Source organism: Glandiceps talaboti, chromosome 8 (genome assembly GCF_964340395.1).
Source record: "Glandiceps talaboti chromosome 8, keGlaTala1.1, whole genome shotgun sequence".
NCBI classification, from domain to species: domain Eukaryota; kingdom Metazoa; phylum Hemichordata; class Enteropneusta; family Spengelidae; genus Glandiceps; species Glandiceps talaboti.
In genome coordinates this window covers 21,275,223-21,295,922 of record NC_135556.1, presented here as the reverse complement: position 1 = coordinate 21,295,922, position 20,700 = coordinate 21,275,223, and the positions used below count along the sequence as shown (strand labels likewise).

Here is a 20,700-nt window from a genome sequence, read left to right as displayed (position 1 = left end):
TTGGGCGCTGTGGTTACGTCACTTTTCTCTTAAAATCAAGATATTAACTTATGTTCACATATTGGTGAAGAAATTAGCACCTTATTTATGTTTATATAGCAACAACACACTCCACTTGAACAGGGCTGTACTTGTAGTGTCCTGCAAAGTAGTAACTAGCACAGTCGGAAAGATAAACAAAGATGACAATAGGTTAAAGCTCGAGAGGGCGGGGTTCCCTACTGAACATGCGCAAAATTGACTCTGCAAATATCCAAGATGGCGACAGCTGGAAGAAAATTAGTGAATATCATTCGGTCGTCAGAATTGCATTTCCGAAAATTTGCGACAACACCCGTCAAGAGAAGGGTACTGCGCTTTTCAGCGTTTGGTATCGGAACAGCATGTGCCACGACAGGGACGTTAGTTTGGTACATTTGTCGAGATGTGTGGCGAAATCCTCCACGGCTACCGGCAGTCATGGCAAAAGAAAAGGTAGTGCAAAGATTGTGAATATAAACAAACTTTTCTATGTATTACCCACCAGTTGTATGTCAAGAATGTCACTGCTGTTCCCCCTAGCATGGTATTTAATATGGTGAAATTTAAGCCACGCGCTCGAACATGTTTTAGACAGAGCAAATGTCCAAGTGGGCACGTGCGAAGTGACAAGGCCCCACAATGGTCGAAGTATGATATTGATAGATTTGTTTGTCAATGTAATGTACATATAAATGTAGCCAGTGCAAAAATGCTTGGTATATACAAAGTAACTACCAGAACCAATGACTAGTTCATTTAATACCAAAAGAGACCGACGCGTTTGGTGTTTCAAGAATGCTCTTCGGGAGGTTTTGGGTTTGTTGTGGTGGGAGGAGTTCTGTCTTGACGTGAAACACTCATTGCGATTTCAATCGATAGCTACCTTCCTAATTCTTATAACATATCCAAAGAAGTGATTGACCGCGAATATGCATCTCGTGGACAACAAGCCGGACAAGATGACGTTATGATTACTAGGTACTGAATCCAAACATTAGGTTGGGGTAACAGGGTTTGTGTTGATAAGTCACATGTTTTGTTTTACCCAAATTTATCAAATCGTGAAATTCCTAAGACTTAAATTAGTAAGTTGTTTTGGTTAGAAGTGTTGTTGTATATATACATAATTTGTTTTCTTTCAATACTGTACGAGTTATCAAAATGAGGATAATTTATCCAAAAAATAGTCCTTCAACTTGTAAGGCAACCAAGAAATTTGACAGCAGTTGTGTTAATTAATGTAAATTGTAATGCCTTGCAACATAGTGTTCAGAGTGTGGTAGAAGTTTGATTTGGCAAATGGTTTGTCTCTTTCCAACAAGGATTTTTACAATGTTGAAAACTACATTGCTTGTTTGTGCAATGTTATGATAAGGTGGAGCATGCACCAGCATGTGGTGTTCAACAAGTAGGTGCATAATCTCATGACCTATATGCCAGGACAGTAACCTTTGACCCAAGTATCCAGATCAGTAAGTTTTGAATACAATGGACTTCTGTAAAGAATACTTTCTTTTGTTGAGGAAGAGATTGTAAAAAAGGAGACTGAAAATAATTTGTTGTATGCATTCAACAGAAAGGTATGCTCAGGACGTATGACCAGGTGGTAATAATTCTTGACTGGGCATGTGGCCAGTGCTTAAAATAGTATCGCCACGTTCGTAGCACGCGTTTGAGCTAAGGGTTACTTCAAGGCATTAGTGTTTTGTTGCCGTGGTGACTGTTGACTATTATGAGGGAAATAATAAAACTAAAGTACACTGTTATGCATTCTTGTCTTAGCTGAGAAGGTGTAGGTCGGTCATACTATGGAAGATTAACCATTTGTTATGTGCAATTACAGACAAGGAATCTCACTTCTTATCAAAGGTTTAATTCAAGCCCAAAATATTTTGTTCATTTTGTCATAAGGGCAAGTCATCCAACATTTAGCTGTGATTATCCATTGTGAATAAAAGGAAAGTCTACATAAAATATTTATTCAGTAGATTTCAAAATAAACACCATCTCTTTTAGAAAACAAGACTAGCTACTAATAGTTTGAAATGAAATGAATTCTACTATTTCATATGAATTCTTCTGGATTGTGAATATCAACATCATATTTTGCATTATCTTGCCATATCCTTCCATGGAGATATACTGTAAACCAAAATATTTTCGTTACTAGAAATTTTTGCAATTTCAGAGTCTTCAGCTAGTTCTCAATGACTAATATTTACTAATTACCAAACTGGTAGGTACATTGCATTAATGTACAAGAAGGCAGTTTAGTCTTTACTTTTTTTCACATCTTTGTTTTCCAGTGAAATTAAGTTTTTAACAAAAAAATTCCAGGTTTATACAGTATGATACCATATCATTAAATTCAGTTAGTATATAGAAGTGTTAAAATGCCAAGCATTGTGAGTAAAAGCAAATAACTATAAGAAATAGATACATTTAGATATCGAAAGATGGAAAGTTGCTGGTGCACAAATATTTCTAAATTGAACTCTTTCCACTTACTTTGTGATGTGGGACTTGCATGAGGTGATGTAGGAATTGAATGAGGAATTACATATGTATAATATCTAAATAAGGCCAAATTATATATATATATATATATAAACATGTGTATTGGTATTCAGATGAAATTTGACAACTTTATTGTGTCACCCAGACCTTCCAAAATGCTGTAATGCCTTGATGGCAGCTAAGGTCTCATAAAAAAAATTGTTTTTGGTTCCGGTTACCCTACCCTACCTAGTTTTTCATGCCAATTATAAACTTTTATTAACAGTATTTGAGAAAATCATAAAAATTGCGAAGTCTGGCAAAAAATAGTGGATGCAGACACTGACATCCACTTAAAATGACAATATTACTGTTCTTTCAATCTGTAATGGCTGTACATCTCTGATGAGAAGAAACCAATAACACAGATGGAAAAGAACGGAAAACACAACTACCTGAACTAGACACTCACATGCGAATAAAATATGTAAAAACAATAAAGTAAAAATCTACCTACCCCACCTATTCTAAATTTGAGTGTAATCGGAACCACACAATTTTTTTCGTTAGGGCTAAGCTAGATATTGAAATGTCATCAATCCAGATTTCAATATATTTCAGACATTGCCAGTGGTTAGGATTGCACCACACAACATGACACACAAAGATTATCGCTATGTAACTTGCCAAGACATTACTGGGATTTCACCTATCAATGGTTTGTTAGCGACCTGTCCACAAAAGATGAAAGGGCAAACAACTAGAAGCTGTCTTTTGACATAAGCCTTCACAGAACTAGAGTGTGTTTGAAATGCGTATCATACCTGTTGGCAATGTGGATTGCGTTGTAGTAGCAGTTTTGTATGCATGGTATGGCCAAACTAACCCCGCAAGCAGTGACACTTGCCAAATGTACAATGAACCAAAGATTTATTGTTTCCTTCAAAGAAAGGCAGTCATATACAACTATTTTGATGACATTCCTTCCTTAAGTCTTGGTGCGTTCAACTACTGTAGTCTTGTCAAATGGGTGTGGTTTCGCGTTGCTGTATGTTTCTAGTTTCTGACATTTCAAAAGCAGGTAACTTGGATGCACACCATTGCTTTGCAAACCTGAAAGACTCCTTTTTCTAATTAGGAGCAAGTTTTCATAGTTGATTCACTTTGGAGATTTTCTGGGTTTAGGTTTCTGTCTTGCCTATCAGCTTTGACTCACAAAGTGGCCAGAAGATATCATTGTGACACCATTCAATAACAGAATTTTCCACTATTTTGATTTAAAAACATTGCACTGGAGGTCCTTTGTGTGTGTGGTCTCTAATACCTGATGTGCAGGGATAAAAACAAACCTTGTCAAAGTGTGATGAACACCATCTTTGTATTTGGCCCATGAAATGAGAGCCTAAAGTGTTGATTTTCCTCATCTCTCCTGAGTCATTGTGAGGCTTGTTGTGTATTTTTTCTGGATGTCATGATTCAAGTATTTCAACCAGTTTGATACTACAGTGCAGTAGATATATCAGTAAAGTGTAAAAGTATATCGTGATATCGATCTTAAGCAAAATAGAGAATGAAAAGTTGATAGTCACAACAAAACTTCATCTCATAAATTTTGTCAATACATTGTGTATTCAATCATGGAAATTGTCATCCAAAATCATCCTAGTTGAAAATGCTGGTGCTCAACATTTGACTGTTAGGATGGGTAATACATGATTTTGATAACAGTGTGAAAAATAACATTGTCAAGTTTGCAGTGTATGTACATGTACTTAGGATTCCAATGGCTTATAGATCATTTACATAGATAAGAAAGACATGAAGTTGTATACTAACTTGGTAATGAACTTGATAATATAGTTCATACAATACTTAATGGCTATTGTGATAAACTTGATAATGAAGTGTATTTATGATAATTTTCACAGTTAGTTTGTATTGTGTTGAATGTGTTAATGAAGTGCATTACCTTAATTGTACTTGTCACATATACTTGAGAATGAAGTATATCACTGGATTTAACTTCATATTATATTTATATTGCACCAACATTTACCATTAGCAATACAAGTTAAATCCATTACATTAACTTAGACTGAACTTTTGCACAGATGAGCTTCCACCGTACTATATCGCATTATCAGTGGTTGTTAGTACATCTGCCAATGTCTGTAGTGACTAGTAAGTAGTATGTTGTAGTCTAGATGTTATCTGTGGCATTGAATCTCAATATCTCTTGATCTCTCTCTGGAGTGAAGAGATGATTTGATATCACATGTAGCATCTAGTTGATTAGTGATCATAATTGTACTTGACACTTTAACATGTTTATTTCTCGTAAAGAGCATTACATTAAAATAATCACTAAGCACTGTACAACAGACAAGAATAAAAAAGACAAAGAATACACAATTCGAAACTGTTAAAATGTCCAGATATCAAAAAAAAACACTGGTACAAAGGTACACATACACAAACGTAAAATATACAAAGTTCCTAATGATAAAAAGACATTACAAGGTAAATTTTCAAACTGGTTTTAAAACTGTTGAATGAAGGAGCAGCTCAGAGCTGTGAATGGCAAGACATTAACAGTAACACATTTCATTAACACATTCAACACAGTAGAAATTACTAATACATTAATAATCATTCACACATCATCGTCTAATATGTCTGAGTTAAGACTTGATAAGTAATAATTGCGTATGAAAATGGCTTGAAATTCTGTCTAGTTTCACACAATAGCAAACATATTTTGAAGGAACTAATTTGAAAATATGAACACTCATGAACCAGTTTAACTCTAACAGTCAGTAGTGCCACTGATCACTTGTTATCAGTTTTGGATTTGGTCATGCAAGTTGTCGTTTCTGGTTGGATTTTTTAAAAAGAACAAAATTCCAGATGTGAACATTTGTCTGGGTTACTTTTGTGTTTCAGTGGAAGAATTATTTAATAAATGTGTTACTTGACTTATAAAGACATTTAAATTGTCACTTGTTGTATACAGAAGATCTGTAGTGTAGCATTGCATTTAGGCAAACTAAATAGCCATAACTATTGGGTGCACCCGTAAATTTTCATTGGTATGAGGATTGTAGTGATACATGCAAATGTGTAAACCTATCAACGCTATTGGGAAATTTGATTATAATCATGTCAAGGCAGAAATAGACATCAATATGGGTTTTATGTAAGAATTTATTTTGAAAAAAAAATATGTCTCAATTTGGACCATGACATGTTACTTGAATCAATTCAAATAGCTGTATTCTTCTTTAATGTATGGCTGGTGCAGGTCAAGGCTTTTCTGTTGAGTGTAGGAAAGGCAAGGTACTTGTCCCATAAGAGAGATACAGTAGTCAGGAGCAGTCACATACTGCTCTTTCATATATTTGTAATATGTGACCCTTGACCCCCGTATGTGGTAAATCTGTGTAATGTGCTATTTAGACTTGTAGGACAAGTGTGTTAAAACAAGTCAGTGCAGATGGCTTAGAGTCTAGCCTTCAATGAATTTCATCATGTTGCAACTTATCAAAGGGTAGATTCCATACTACAGTATGATTATGTACTAATTTCACATAGTGTCGAAGATAGTATAGCGTCGACCATAGCTCCTACTTGCATGTAAGGGTTTGTGCTTTATTAAGAAATTGTATGAAAAAAGTACAGTGGTGTGTGATTTATTATAATGACAGCATCTAAGTTTTAAAATATTGTTAGAACTACTGGAGAGATTATTGTGTCTAAATACCGAAGAAACCTGCTGTTGGTGTTTTTACAAAAAGAGTCACCAGCAAAAAAAAAACACATTCCAAGTGAAAAGAAAATATTCCCGCAGTTCATCTCAGCATTCTTTTCAAGGTTTCATTGTCATGGTTAGGGCATGATAACATAGATCATGGTCTTTAGTGGCAGCAAGAAATCTTCTCCTAAGATGTGTACTGATATTTGTTTCTGTTTAGCAGACGGAAGTTTTACCAGATTATCTGCTGTATTGATTAGCTTCTTAGACCTTAGCAAAATCACCACTAATTGTTATAATCAGAGACACAGTAACAGAGAGACACTTTCAACATGAATTTATTGGTGCTGTTTAAACCCAAATGTATGAACATTGACCAGGAAGTGCTCATAATTTTTCATAGCATTTTAACATGCCATTGTAGACATATATTATAGTACTGTATTTCACTTTAATAATAGAAAAAAAAAACCCAGGTATAACTATTACAGGGCATATTTTTTCAATTTCGACCGACAACACATTTACTGAGTCTGTTTATGGTTTCATATTGAAATCTGTAAGCTGCATACCTCTAGCAATAGTAACATGTTACAGTCAGTTCGAAACAATTATCAAGTTTCAGTGGATATAGTTTCACATGCTTGCTAATGTGTAAGATTTGCCTTTCTGTCCTCAGTGTGAGGTGTCCAGAAATAGAATCCATTTGGTATTAGTGAAGTAGGGCCTTCAGATTGTTAGGTTGGTTGTATTACAAGTTAGCTGTACATTGACCTTTGGACTGAGTTTAGTTGCCTAGAGCTGACTTATCACACTGATATCTTATTCTGAAGTTTACCTTGTTTGTTTAATTTTGATTTTCTAGTATAACAATTGACTAATGAATTAACTTAATCAAATAATTCCCCATTGGTTCACTAATTAAGGCTGTAATTAGGTACTTAGCACACTAAATTACATTCACCAGATGCAGAGTGGAAGTAATTCATATTGCTGCAATTTCTGTATCTCCACCCTAATAACTACATCATGAGCTGTTCACTAAATGAAGTGTGCAACAATGAAGTTCAGTAGACTGAAAATCCCCTTTCTGAAAAAAAATTGAAAGAAAGATTTGAGATCAAAATATTTGACTAACCTGTCAAGTTTGTCGCAGGTACTTAAGAATTGGGCAAGGTCAGATGTGTAACTTGCAGGTCATTGTCTGAGTGAGGTCTGCTGTCAATGAAATTAATGCCAAGTCTAGAATTACTGGGATCATAATATGTCAATATTTTGGAATGCATACATTACTCAATCAGCTTATCACAGTACTTGTCTAAGCTCACCCTGACATGTAGGTACATGTTCCATACAACAGGTGTCAATGACACAGGTAGTCACACTGATTTGATACGCATGTAGGTCATGACGGCCATCAACAATATGGTCTCTAGAGTGTCTCAATGACAGAGCCTGGAATCTGTGCTGTCCTTATACATGTATAATCTACTATTAGCCAAGAAAAAAAAAAGATAGCGTCCAATGAACAGCTTTTGATTCAAGGCCAGTTTCAAACGAACGAGTGAGTGGGCCTTGCTGTGTGTGTTCAAGCATGGAACTATGGTTCAAGTATGAATGATGACTGAAATTTCATGTTTATCCATTGTAGTTAGCGAGTAAGAATTCTGTGTGGTGTGACACTTGTACTAAGTTGTAGTCCTGTAAATGTACATTTGCAGGGTTCTATCGCTGTGTTGCCATTGTTATTAGTTTGACTGACTGTCTTGTCAAAGTCAGTCACTTGGTAGCTGCTAAGTCGTTATGTCTACTGTTACTTTAGACCGTACATGGAGTATTAACAACTTACATCCAAATTATAGTACATGGATATGATCACAAGTACTTGTATCATTATCCCTTACTGATATTACATAATAAACAAGAAACATGAATGGAGTCAAATTTATATAAGGCTAGTTTTAAGTTTTAAGTACAAATGTACATAATAAGTTGTATTTTCATATCACTGTGGCCATGAATTAAATATTGTCTAATAACAGGAGCTTTCAGGCTCTTATCTTGTTATGTTGATTTGTTTAAATGAAACAGCATGTATGGACAAGTATTTACAACTATGTGAAATTATTATTATTATTTATAGGACATAATCAGTTATTGGAAATGCATGTAAACAAATGATGTATTAAAGAATCAATTTACATGCATAAAGTGTACGCACACCAACATGTGCAAGTGCATACAGAGATCCATGCATGTACAGAAAGACAGACACAGACGGACAGACTGACTGACTGACTGACTGACTGACTGACTGACTGACTGACTGACAGACAGAGAGACAGACTGACTGACAGACAGACAGACAGGCAGACAGACAGACACAGACCGACACACACACACACACACACACACACACACACACACACACACACACACACACACACATGCATGCACACACACACACACACACACACACACTATCCATACTAATGACTTTGCAGATTTATCTAGATATAAATAATTGCAAATTGGAATTACATCAAGTGTTGAAAACATAGTCACCTCCAATGTGATAGCCACTACAGAGTGGAATCATATGAGTGGTGTTTCAAGTCACATAGCAGCTATAACATTAAATAGTGCTAATTAAGAGTGACTTTGAACAACTGAGGCTGTTAAATGATTGGTCCATTTTGAAATTTGAATTTTGTATGTCCAGTGCAATTGGATGGGTATATTTTTAAATTTTAATCATCAGTTGACATGGAACATGAGGTATTAGGAAAGAATGCAACATAATAGACTAAAATAGGGTTTTGATCCTGGTAGTGAGGATCCCCAACTGATTTTTATTGGCTAGGTGTAGTATGGAAGAATTGTAATATTATGCAATTTTCTGTAGCGTACAAGTATTAATGTTAATTTGATGCGGGAAACCCAGAAAAAAGCCACCACAGTGCTTCTAATCAAAGTATGAACGATACACTACTGCAACATATTGATACAATAAACCAAAGTAGGTGTGTGTCTTTGTGCAGAATTTAGTTAGATCAGATCAAAGATATGCTGCAATTGTGAGTGTCATTACTGATAATTGTAATCATAACAAATTTCAAATTTGGCACCTCTCACAGTTACCAAGGTGACATCTTATGGTATCACTCAGTACATCTAGCCGTGGTGATATCTACCAATAGATAAGGTATTATTTGCAACAATGAATATTGTGCACCCGTATCAAACTTTTAAAGTAAATTGTTATTCAACTTTGCCACTGAGTAGGCAATGTTGTGATTATTATAGTTAAATCTACATCAATGCATCAGGGCAAATTCAGTAATGTATCAATATATTGCAGTACTTCATCGTTCATACTTTGATTGAAAACACTGTAGCTTACATAGAATAATATAAGTAATTAATTATTCATGTGAAACAACAACAAATTGAATGCAACATAGATTTGGACAAAAAAAATTACAGTGTATGTCTATACATGGGCGATTACATTATTTTGAATTTTGTTTAACAATGTGTGGTCCACTTGTCAAGTTTTGACCACTATTTGTTTATCAAGATTCAGTCAAGCCGAAAACCAAATCATTGTTGAAAGACTATTGCAAAGAAAAATGTGTACAATCATAGAGAATATGATTGCACACATTGTTCAACCTACAGCAAGCATTGAAAGTTGAAACAACACTTGAAAGCGTAATCGAGGAGAACAATAACTTGAATAAGATGATTGAGTACTGTACTTATGTCTTTGTCTCAAAATACAAAAATAACAGCACAAGATAACAACAATGAAAACACTTGTTGAGCAAGGTCCTAGTAAATCTTAATCTATACCAGTGATCCTACATCATGCCACAATGGCTTCAATGGTGATCAAAATAGATTATTGGTATTTAACAAGTGCTTGTATTGTATCCTTTGATCTTCTGAAAGCCGCCCTGTTCTGACTGAACAGAAACAGTTTCTTTGTGTCAGGTGTCCCCCTATTGTGTAATGAGGTCAAGTAATGTTAAATGAGCCTTTAGAAATCAAGACAATTTGTTTGTATGTGTTTTTGTAATCAAGGTTGGTAATGAAACACAGGAGAGACTGTTTCGGTGTTTTACACAGATGTGAATAGATTATAGCTAGGGATCTGATTGTATCCATAGGATCAGAATTAGAACCTGTCGGCATGTTCTATTCTTGTTGACTCTAACAATTCCTTGATTCATATAGCATAGATTACAGTATTAATACATTCATATACCTCAGATTACAGATTTATCCATGTTTACACTTTGTCTATGGGGGATCATACTTTGATTTTTATGTCTAATTCTACAAAACAGAACAGGCATACAAATACTGGTATACAGACAGACATAGTGCTGATGAGGGTGGGGGTCGGAGGTCAGACATGTACTATATAGTGCTGATTAGGGTGGGGGTGGGATGTGGCGGGGTGAGCTTGCCTAGCACAGTGAAATAATAAGTAAACCATGATATTGGAATGAGACCTTGCTGCAATGCATGCAGAACCTTGAAACATACTTCCAAGTTCAAGTTGAAGTCAACCCAGCTATATAATTGGGGACCTATAGGACATAGGTTGCTATGTGAGAGTTTTATCAAATGCACTTAAAGAGGCTGTAATGGATCATATATGTATGTTCCCCAGGGAGATGAAGAAACTAAAAAAGGTTGTTATGCTGATATAAGTCTGTGCCAAGGGTAATACTGTACATGTACAGCAGTATGATCACATCTATTGTGGAAGGCGTATACATTTATGTATGTACAGCGATTTATACAATACCGTTCAGCTTCTCTGTTTGAAGCAACCACGCAGAAACCGGACATGCTACACTTTTAAGATATAGCGATATTGAATGAGTACAGTTTCTTGCTACATTTTGTCTAAGTGAAATGAACTAACAACACATGCAGACATCAAATGAACACTGCAAAGGACATTTTACCCGCCTTTCATTGGGTGTTTGATACTAAGAAATCATTGGCACCCGATTATCTACATGGAGTTGCAATACATTAAGATGGTTTATTTCAATTAGACTAAATGCAGCTAATGTGGCACACCATATGCAGTTTGTTGTTGGTTTCTGTGTGATTGTATTAAACAGAAAATCTGAACACTCTTGTGAAATTCTATGTATACTACTACTAGTGTATTAAGTTTATCAGGAATCTTGTCAGCCACAGGTGAATAAATGAATGAATGAATGAATGAATGGATGAATGAATGAATGAATGAATGAATGAAATTTATTTCACCAGATAACAAAAATAAGCTACACTTTCAAAGAAACATATGATACAAATATACAAAATGAATACAAAAGAAATAGACAATTGTAATCTGATGTGTACCATGGAAATATGTAGTTCAGCAGAACTAGTCTTGTCCATGGCCTGTACATTTTTCAAATTGATAATGGGACGCACATGTGTTTTACTACTAGGTGTAACTTTACACATAGACTAAAGAATAGATACAAATACGCAATTATAATGCATGTATATCATCTATCACATTATGGGTAATTCATTTGTATTTGTGAAAATCAGGACACACCTCAAACTCCTATAAAGTATCAGTGCTGCTATAACTTAAGTTTATAAAGTAGTATTGCAGATTAGTGCATATTGGACATGAGCTGAAAGTTAGGAAGTAATGGAGTAACTAAATACTCACACTTTCTAATTTTCATTTCAAAACAACAGTCCTTTCCCAAGGTTTTGGTAGTACCGTTGAAAATATTTGAGTTCAGATAGCATGTGAGATTTTGTAATCATTCATTAATACAATTTATAACATTAAAAATTGAAGTCAAATCAAGTTAGCGAGAAGGGGTATATGTGTTCTTTTCTTTGTTAGAATTTTTCACTTACATTTACAAAAGGTTTGGACTCATGCACTTTATTACAACTATAAGTTTGACATTATATCTTCATAAAATAGCTAATAGAGAAACAAAAAACAGGATTGGAATGCCTATAATGTTAGGTGTTAAAGGCCCACTTCAGATTAGGATTAAGATCTAGGTGTGAAAAATACATGTTTGACAGTGTTTTAGACAAATTTGTTCACAACAAAAGAATGATCTCATGTAATCCTAACACGAATGTGATGACCTGGGATTGAAACATAACCCTTTTAGGGGGTGTCAGAATTCATCTGTTGAGTATATACATTTATATGTAAGTTACCATGAAAGTTTTGAAATGAAAATTAGAAACAGGATTAAAATGCCTGTAATGTTAGGTGTTAAACTTAAAGGCCCACTTCAGATTAGGATTAAAATCTAGGTGTGAAAAATAGTTGTTTGACAGTGTTTTAGACAAATTTGTTGACAACAAAAGAATGATCTCATGTAATCCTTATGAAGATAACACTAATGTGATGACCTGAGATTGAAAAATAACCCTTTAAGGGGGTATCAGAATTCATCTGTTGAGTATATACATTTATATGCAAGTTACCATGAAAGTCCTCCCCCCCCCCCCCCCCCCCCCCTAGAAAATAACTTGTAATTCTATGATGAAGACTGAACAGAGACATGAGCCAATACACTTCACCATCTGTCTGGGACAATATTTTCTGAAGTCGTACATGTGCAAGCCAAACAACGCGTGACTTCACATCCTTGAAGAAGAAAGCTCAGGTTGAAAGCTAGGAATCATCCAAGTATTTTGGTGCTGTACAAAGTTTTAATGTATTTGTAACTTGTAATAGTTGCTGTAACATTGACACTCAAACACAAACACAAACACAAACAGAAGTGACTTAAATGGGTTATACAGAATATAATGTATAAAGTATATTATTGTTTGGACAAAAGCTAAGAAATATGAAATTGATGATTGTTCCACTTGTCATTACATTGTACCGGTACACCTGTAATTATGGCATATATATATGTTAATTGTTACTACTACAGGTCTATAGGACTGAAGCTGACTGCCATTACAGTACATATAACCCCCCCCCCCTCCCTTATTGAACTCAGTGAAACATGGAACCCCTATTGAAATGGGGAAATGATGAAATGAAACAAACATGTTTTTCCTTTACATTAATATGGAACATGTGTTTTAAAGATGTTTTGAATTTTGACAACATAATGGAGCAACAAACACAACAACAGTTGTCTAGCACAACAAAAGGCATCGATGTGAGTGAAATACAATAAATTGCCCACTATATGCCACCTTTATCAGAGTACGTTGGGAATAGACTTCGTAACACAGTCATCCAAATTGTTTCTTATCTTAATGCTCTAGCCATGCATGCCAGTCATAACAACCACAATTCCTTGTTTCTATGCTCTATAGGTATTCTGTCAAGTACATATTGTGTTTATTAAAAGCCTCCTCTTATTCACTAAATATCAAGTGGACATTTACAGTTATAATATATTGTATTATAAAACCATAAACTCATGTACACTTCACATCTGATGTTGTTTTTAAAAAGATTCCGCCATGTTTTAGCTGATTATGGTATCCTCACTTTTATTGATAACCATACCTGTACAAGCTGGTATGTGTATTCAGATATGATTCCCCTATTTTGTTTGTTCAGGTGAAGAAAATATGAGTGGCATAAGGGGCCTTGTCACTACAAGTTGAAGATGAGTTGTAACAAAATTCTTTTATCATGCATATTTCCTGGTTGAATGGAGAAAAGTGTCAGAGAATAATACAGTATTACTTAGTATGGGGAAAAGAAGGGCTGTTCTGAACTTGTTCTCATATTTTGAGCACCAAAGGACCAATAACAGTGTTTTTTAAAGGTCTGGGAATGAAAAGGGAAAAGTATGGTAAAGCTGGCATTGTTTCAATAACATTGTACCATAATTGTAAGGGGTGAAAATGATTGTGAAATTTGGGTAGATTTTGCATACTACTACCACTCTTAACAAAAGCACTAAATAGATGCAAGTTGTCAGCCTAGAACAGCCATGGTAGACATTTTTAGTATTTTCTGTTCAAATCTCTACACCTTGACTTGTGATTAGCACAATGGTATTTACAATGTTACAATGTAGTGAATTGTACATGTATAATGGTCAGCCAAATGATCAGATATATGTTATGTGCAGTCTTCTGGCAAGCATTCCCTGTTTTAACTGTAAGCACAGAAGAGAGAGAGCAGTGTGATAATACAAGTTGCACATACCATTAGCAATGATCCTACATGTAATTGTTCATAGTACTTGCAAGTTTAGCCTTTAGGTGTGTTCAGCATCTCACTTATGTTGAAGGGATATCCGATATGAAACACTTCAGAGAAAAAGTGTATTGATTACTTCATGTCATAGAAGTTCAACATGTTTGTACAGTTTGTAAGATAATTTAGTGCACCTTTGTAGCAGTATATCATGTACATGTAGGCATGATGTTTTTATATCAGATGGTGCCCACTTGACCAGTTTGGGCAGGATGATTTCTGGGCTGAGCTGAGGATCTGGACATTCTCGTTCTTCATGAAGGAGTACATAAAGCTTGGCTTCCGATTCCTATTCAGACTTTTGTACTTGCAGTCTTCACTTAATATCAAACCATGAAGTGTTTAGAAAAGCTTTGCAGACCATAATGAACACTTGACTGTGATACATAGCAACCAGACAGACTTCTTCATCCTCTATTATCACCTCTCTGTACCACATTTATTGTTGTTAAAACAAGATAATTTTCCTGTTATATACTCATGTGTTCCTAAGTAAGATGGACTCTTAAAGTTTGTCCCCTTTGTTTGTGATTTAGTTGGCATTGATAATTTACAACTGGTAAACACTTCACCTCCCTCGACTGCAGTCGTTATTTATCAAGTGGCAGTCCTGGTATGCAATATGATTTTCCATTCCTGACCAACATTTATCTAATTGAGTTCCTTTTTGGAAGACAAATGTCATAATAATAGTTTGAAGTTAAAATTGGTAATTTATTTAGGTTCAGCTCTAAGCCATGGTTGATATAGAATACTAGAGGGGTCATTAGGATATCAGAATGAGAAGAAGACTGACCTTCTTATCATGATGGCAGTGGTGTATCACCTGTTTTCTTGTTAGGTATGGTGTTTGATGGCACAATTGTAATGTCATTGTATTAGTGTATTTGTTAGTTGCTATGTCTGTCGTGTGTAACATTTACAATGTAGTAGACAATATGAGGACAATTAGTAATTATTTATGTTTTAAAGTACACTGATAAGTATTGTTGCAATGTACAAATTGATTATCATTGGCCGTGGATAGTGCAATACATGTGTACATGTATTTTGAAACCTGGCTGCTGACTCGTTGTTAGAATGTCCAAAGAAAATTGTTATCTGTTCACTAACAAATTACCAGGTAATACCCATGTTGACCTGGAGGACATCGTGATTGTAAGTGGTACAATTGCAATGTTTCCCCACTTGAAGTCCTTTGCGGCCCTCTTGACAGTTCAAGTATGGTCTGAGAATGTGCCATCTATAAATGAAAGTATGCAGTATACATGGTTAGCGACAGTTATTTCCCCCTTCTCATCAAACCGTCAGACCTGGGCATTGACAAAATAAGAAATATTACTACCCACAGTTTTCTGCTGTTTAGCTTGACATATTTTGCTGTCATCATTAACTTTGCTCTGGTCTTCATTAGCAAAAAAGTAACATGTTTCTGATAACCTGGCCAGCCACAGTGTAACTCCCCCCCTCCCCCCATTTTTTTGTATGCAAAAAAGTAAAATGAAAACAGTTTATTTCTATTTCTTGTATACCTTCATAACTTTGCCTCATCAATCATTTAAAAAAAATCAAACTCTCTCAGAAGCATTGTGACCAGTGAGTATCTTATCTTAGGGTTGAACTAAGTGAGTTTTAAAAATTAGTACATGAAATGAAATAAAATTACGACCTACCTACCCTATTTTTTGTAAGTCATGTTATTGGAAACATATATTATGAAAGTATGATTGTATTGGTGGCAAATTAGTAGGAATTACTTGAATACAGTGTCTTTACATTAACATGTATTTTTATTTTTGCCATTAACAATTGTACATGTAATTTCATTGTCCGTTTCAAGTATATGCTTATAGTTATACATGTATTGTTATTTAAGGTATAATTTCAAAGACTCGACACTGTATTCAAGTAATTCCTACTAATTTGCCACCAATACAATCATACTTTCACAATATATGGGAAGTCACAAACAAGTTACAGTAATGTCTGTTGTCAAAAGCACATTCTCGATCATAAATGTGAATGTGAATGATATAAGAATGGCCTTGTCCTTATGATAACCATACACCTATTTAATGTATGTACATGTATGTAGTGACTGTGTAGTTATGAGATGAACAGATGCAGTTATGAGATAAACACATTTACAAACCCATGGATTATTTATCAATCCAAGGGAAGATATTTTATGAAACAGGATCTCATACTATCATAATCAAGCTAGCAATGTCACAAAAACTGGATAGTCATTGTTGCTGTTAGTGTCATTTAAAGTGCATAGTATTGAAATACGGCCACTGTGAAAGACAACAGGTGTACTGTACTACTAGTATGCTTATAAAATGGAACTACTTTATTGCTAGCTACCTATCAAATTCAAACCAAATTACTACCAGACTAAGAGTGTGGGCTTGAGTATGATAACCGCACTCAAATCTAGGGTCATCAAAGTCAATGATAACAGTAAGCAGTGAATGGAATGAGGGGTAAAAACGTGGGAATGCTTTACAGGTTTCATATCAGAAGATATCTCACATTGATGGGGTCAAAAGTTAGACATGTAAGGCCAACACACATGTTGACTTCCCTAGTGATTCCCACTCAGGGGGGTAACAAGTGTCCAAGAGTTGAACTGCAAGAAGCACATTTATCAGTGTCAATGTCAGTGTCAAGGAAGATGTGTCCTATTTTATTTCAGCACAGAATTGTCAGTGTTCAATGTTATATTTTTGGCACTGTCAACAGCAATATACTTCACATCTGTAAGTGTTAACCCAGAATGGTATTCTTATGATATATAGTGCATTTTTCACTTTGATTATTGTTATTGCAAGTAATACTAGCTTCTCTTTGGCTTTGTTTGTTTGTTTGTTAAATCCCGGTTTAAGGGGTGGGTTTTGGCATACCTTGTTGGCTTGCCACAAAAGTAGTCAGTGAAACTGACAAATATGTGAGAAATAAAATCCTATTTTCATATTCCTCCGTAGTAGTAGAGTATGATTACACACTATCATGCCATTCGCAAGCCAAGTTATTGTCTTTGAACAGAAAATATGGATTTTTATACATTGGTCACTATGTCATAACAACTCATGTCTGTGTCATTAGTTCTTATGTCTGAGTGTGGTGCTCGAAATATAAGAAATCATTATTTTTCCCCGTTTTCATAAATGGTATTTAATTAAGGGGGTAAAATCATATTATTTCTTAATATTTTTCTTCATTCAACCAGAAAATACTATGACCAAAGGAGTTTGTCACTACATGTACTTGTCTATCAACTCATAATGACAAGGCCCCTTAGGTCACTCGTGTGTTCTTTGGCTGAACAAGAAAAAAAAATTTAATTGTCAGTAGTGGCACTCTCCACAGACATTGATTAGCCAATCACAGTGGTTGAATGGAAGTTGTGAGAAAAAGTTTATGCTGTCAAAGTGTCTTACACAGTATAAAAAAAATTGGTTGATATCTTTTGATTTATTGACGCGATTATAGAACATTGACGTGGTTTCCTTGAGGTACATGTATATACTATACTAATACTAGGAATGTCGGTGAAGGTGAAGGTAAAGTTATGGATATATTTGGGGAGTAGTTTTTGTGTTTCTATATCAGGAGGGGCTCTGTGTGAATATCCTGGCCCTTGGAACATGTATTATCCTTTATCTTTCACATACTAGCTATATACCCGGGTACCTGTATGCCTAGTGTCGCATTCTTGCCACAAATTCATAATCATGAATTTGTCCTTTACCTCATCAAGGTCAACTTCAAGGTCAGTCAGGGTTGGGGTGATGTTAGTGCATGTGTTCTGTTTGTTGCTAACTTGATCACTATTGTTAATTTGTTATCAGTTTATTGGCTATTCATATTTTATAGCTCAAAAAGTACAATGTACTTACATTGTATCATGGGGTGGTGGTGGTTGGGGGGGGGGGGTCGATGTTGGATGAAGACTTGTTGTTGATTGCAGAATGTTACTAATGTGCACTGGTGCATTCTTCCACAGTTTTTACTGTCATCCTTGAAAGCAAGGGCAGTGATATGTTTGTTTGTGCACATTCTCTGAGAGAGAGAGCTACATAAATTTTCCTATAGTGATTTATCTACCAAAACTCATTCAACCAGCTTATAACTGCTTCCCTTTTCTTACTGAAAACTTTTGTACGTGAAAAACACGTCGCCATAAAATTAATGCCGCATGAAGGGATACGGACAGTGCAGTAGAACTTGTAGAAGTAAAAAAATACAGTAGAAGAGTAAGGTGAAGTAGACATTTTATAGCTTGCATATTATATTTTTTAACATAGTGACATTGATATTAAAAACCTAGAGGGGACAATAAAACTTTAAAACATTAAAGAGTGTTTTAGGTAAACAGAAGCCTATGAGGCATGAACATTTAGTATCTTTTTGAGAATTTACTGGAAGCAGTTAAAGTTTTTTTTCGACAATGAAAACTGAAGTGGAAGAAAAGCATTTAGTTTTTTTACAGTGTGTAGTATTATAGTACGTTACATGTTCTTGGTATTTGCAGATGGTTTTACACATAATTAAATTTTATGATGGCAAATACTTCAACAGTGCTAGTGATCTTCATAGTTAATAACAGTGCAATTATAATAGCAAAGTCTCAATTTATACGACTTATTTCATCTGTTCTGATTTCTTTTGACAGCGTTTATTTTTGACAGGCTTCCACTTGTCAAACTGTTCTCTTTGTATTTATTTATGTAGGTATGATAATTGAAATCATGGTTACTATCAGAAATGGATTGCAGTTGGTCTCACCAACCTGTTAAACATATTTAAGATAGTTGACTTTATCATCATACATTCAAACACATTGAATTATTTTAACCACCGTATACCTAGTTGATACAATGCTGATGAATGCAGCAGTCTAAAGGGGTGAAAGAAATACTGAGTGAACCCAGTAATCACTTTTCTTGGTGAAATTGTCCTTCCATCTTTGTTGTAACTAAGGTCACACTCATCAGACGTAAGGTGTCTCAAACACATATATGCTAAGAGTACTAAAACCCAAACCTGTTCTATTGTCAATTACCTTGTACTAAAGTATCTGTTGCTACAGGGGTGTGTGTCCCAATATTGAAACGTTGCTTATTTTGTAACTACCGGTACTACCTTGCATAATGGGTGGAATAGTCGATCATACTCTTCCTGTTATGTACGTCAAACACTACAAATCACTACTTGTTCCTTGATTGTTAGAAGTTGGCAATAAAAGACGACATACTTGCTGTTGGTACTGAGGTAGATTTCTCCTACTTATTACTAGTTACGACTCTTCACTACTACCTTTGTGATTTTTACAGCATACAGATCATTTGTTGGCTAGTACAGAGTAACAGGTGGATTGACTCTTTTATTACAGTGTTATTAGAGTGCACTTGTACTAGTTGTAGATGGTCTTCTCAATCATCCATCAATGCAATGTAAGCAGTTACCTGGGGTGACCCTTGACCTTTTGGCCCCGCCCCATGAAATAGAGCCCCACTTTCTTTTGTTGTTTCTGCATTAGTTATCAAAACAAAGCAAGGCGACATTATGAAAGGTATGGTGGTTGATGTAGTCTACATTCTGTCTTTGTTGGTGTGTATGATATACACTTAATTCTGTGTTTGTTTTCTTTGTGTTAATTGAGGACAGAAATGCGGTGAAAAAGATGGATACGTAGCTGATGAATTGACAATGCTGTTGGTCCAGCAAGGTAGACATCATGGTTGGTCGGAAGGCAATCATGCATGAATTTTAAAGTGTCCTGTGAAATGCAAACTGTAGCATCATCACTTGAAACCGTCAAACTGGAAACTACTCTCTACTTTAGTAGAACCTCACCAAGTTTGAAAATGATGTTATTGTGACTGTCATAACTCTATTGTCTCTAAGTCAGCTATATTTCATGATTGCATTACTCCTTACATGGTAGATAGATCACACAAAGTCAAAATGGAAAAAGATAAGTGTCTAATTCAATGACCGTACTGTTGACAGTTACCTCCTTTTCACTTTCTATTTAAAGTGAGACGGGTATGGCCACAGCCTGGTTGACAAAAGAAATACAATAGGTGAGAAATAGAAAATAGTTATATTTATAGGAAACAGTGTACTGATAGTATATAGCACTGTCCGATGATTTATTGAAAGAGAAATA

General features: G+C 35.1%; 1 protein-coding gene across 1 annotated transcript in view; it reads left to right on the top strand.

The window, feature by feature from the left end:
* The first annotated feature begins 258 nt into the window (after positions 1-258).
* Positions 259-20,700, top strand: part of LOC144438651 (calcium uptake protein 3, mitochondrial-like) — an 84,774-nt gene continuing 64,332 nt past the window's right edge. The window contains exon 1 of the mRNA XM_078127793.1: positions 259-474. Coding sequence (XP_077983919.1) covers positions 259-474 — 216 coding nt within the window. The remainder of the gene's footprint in view (positions 475-20,700) is intronic.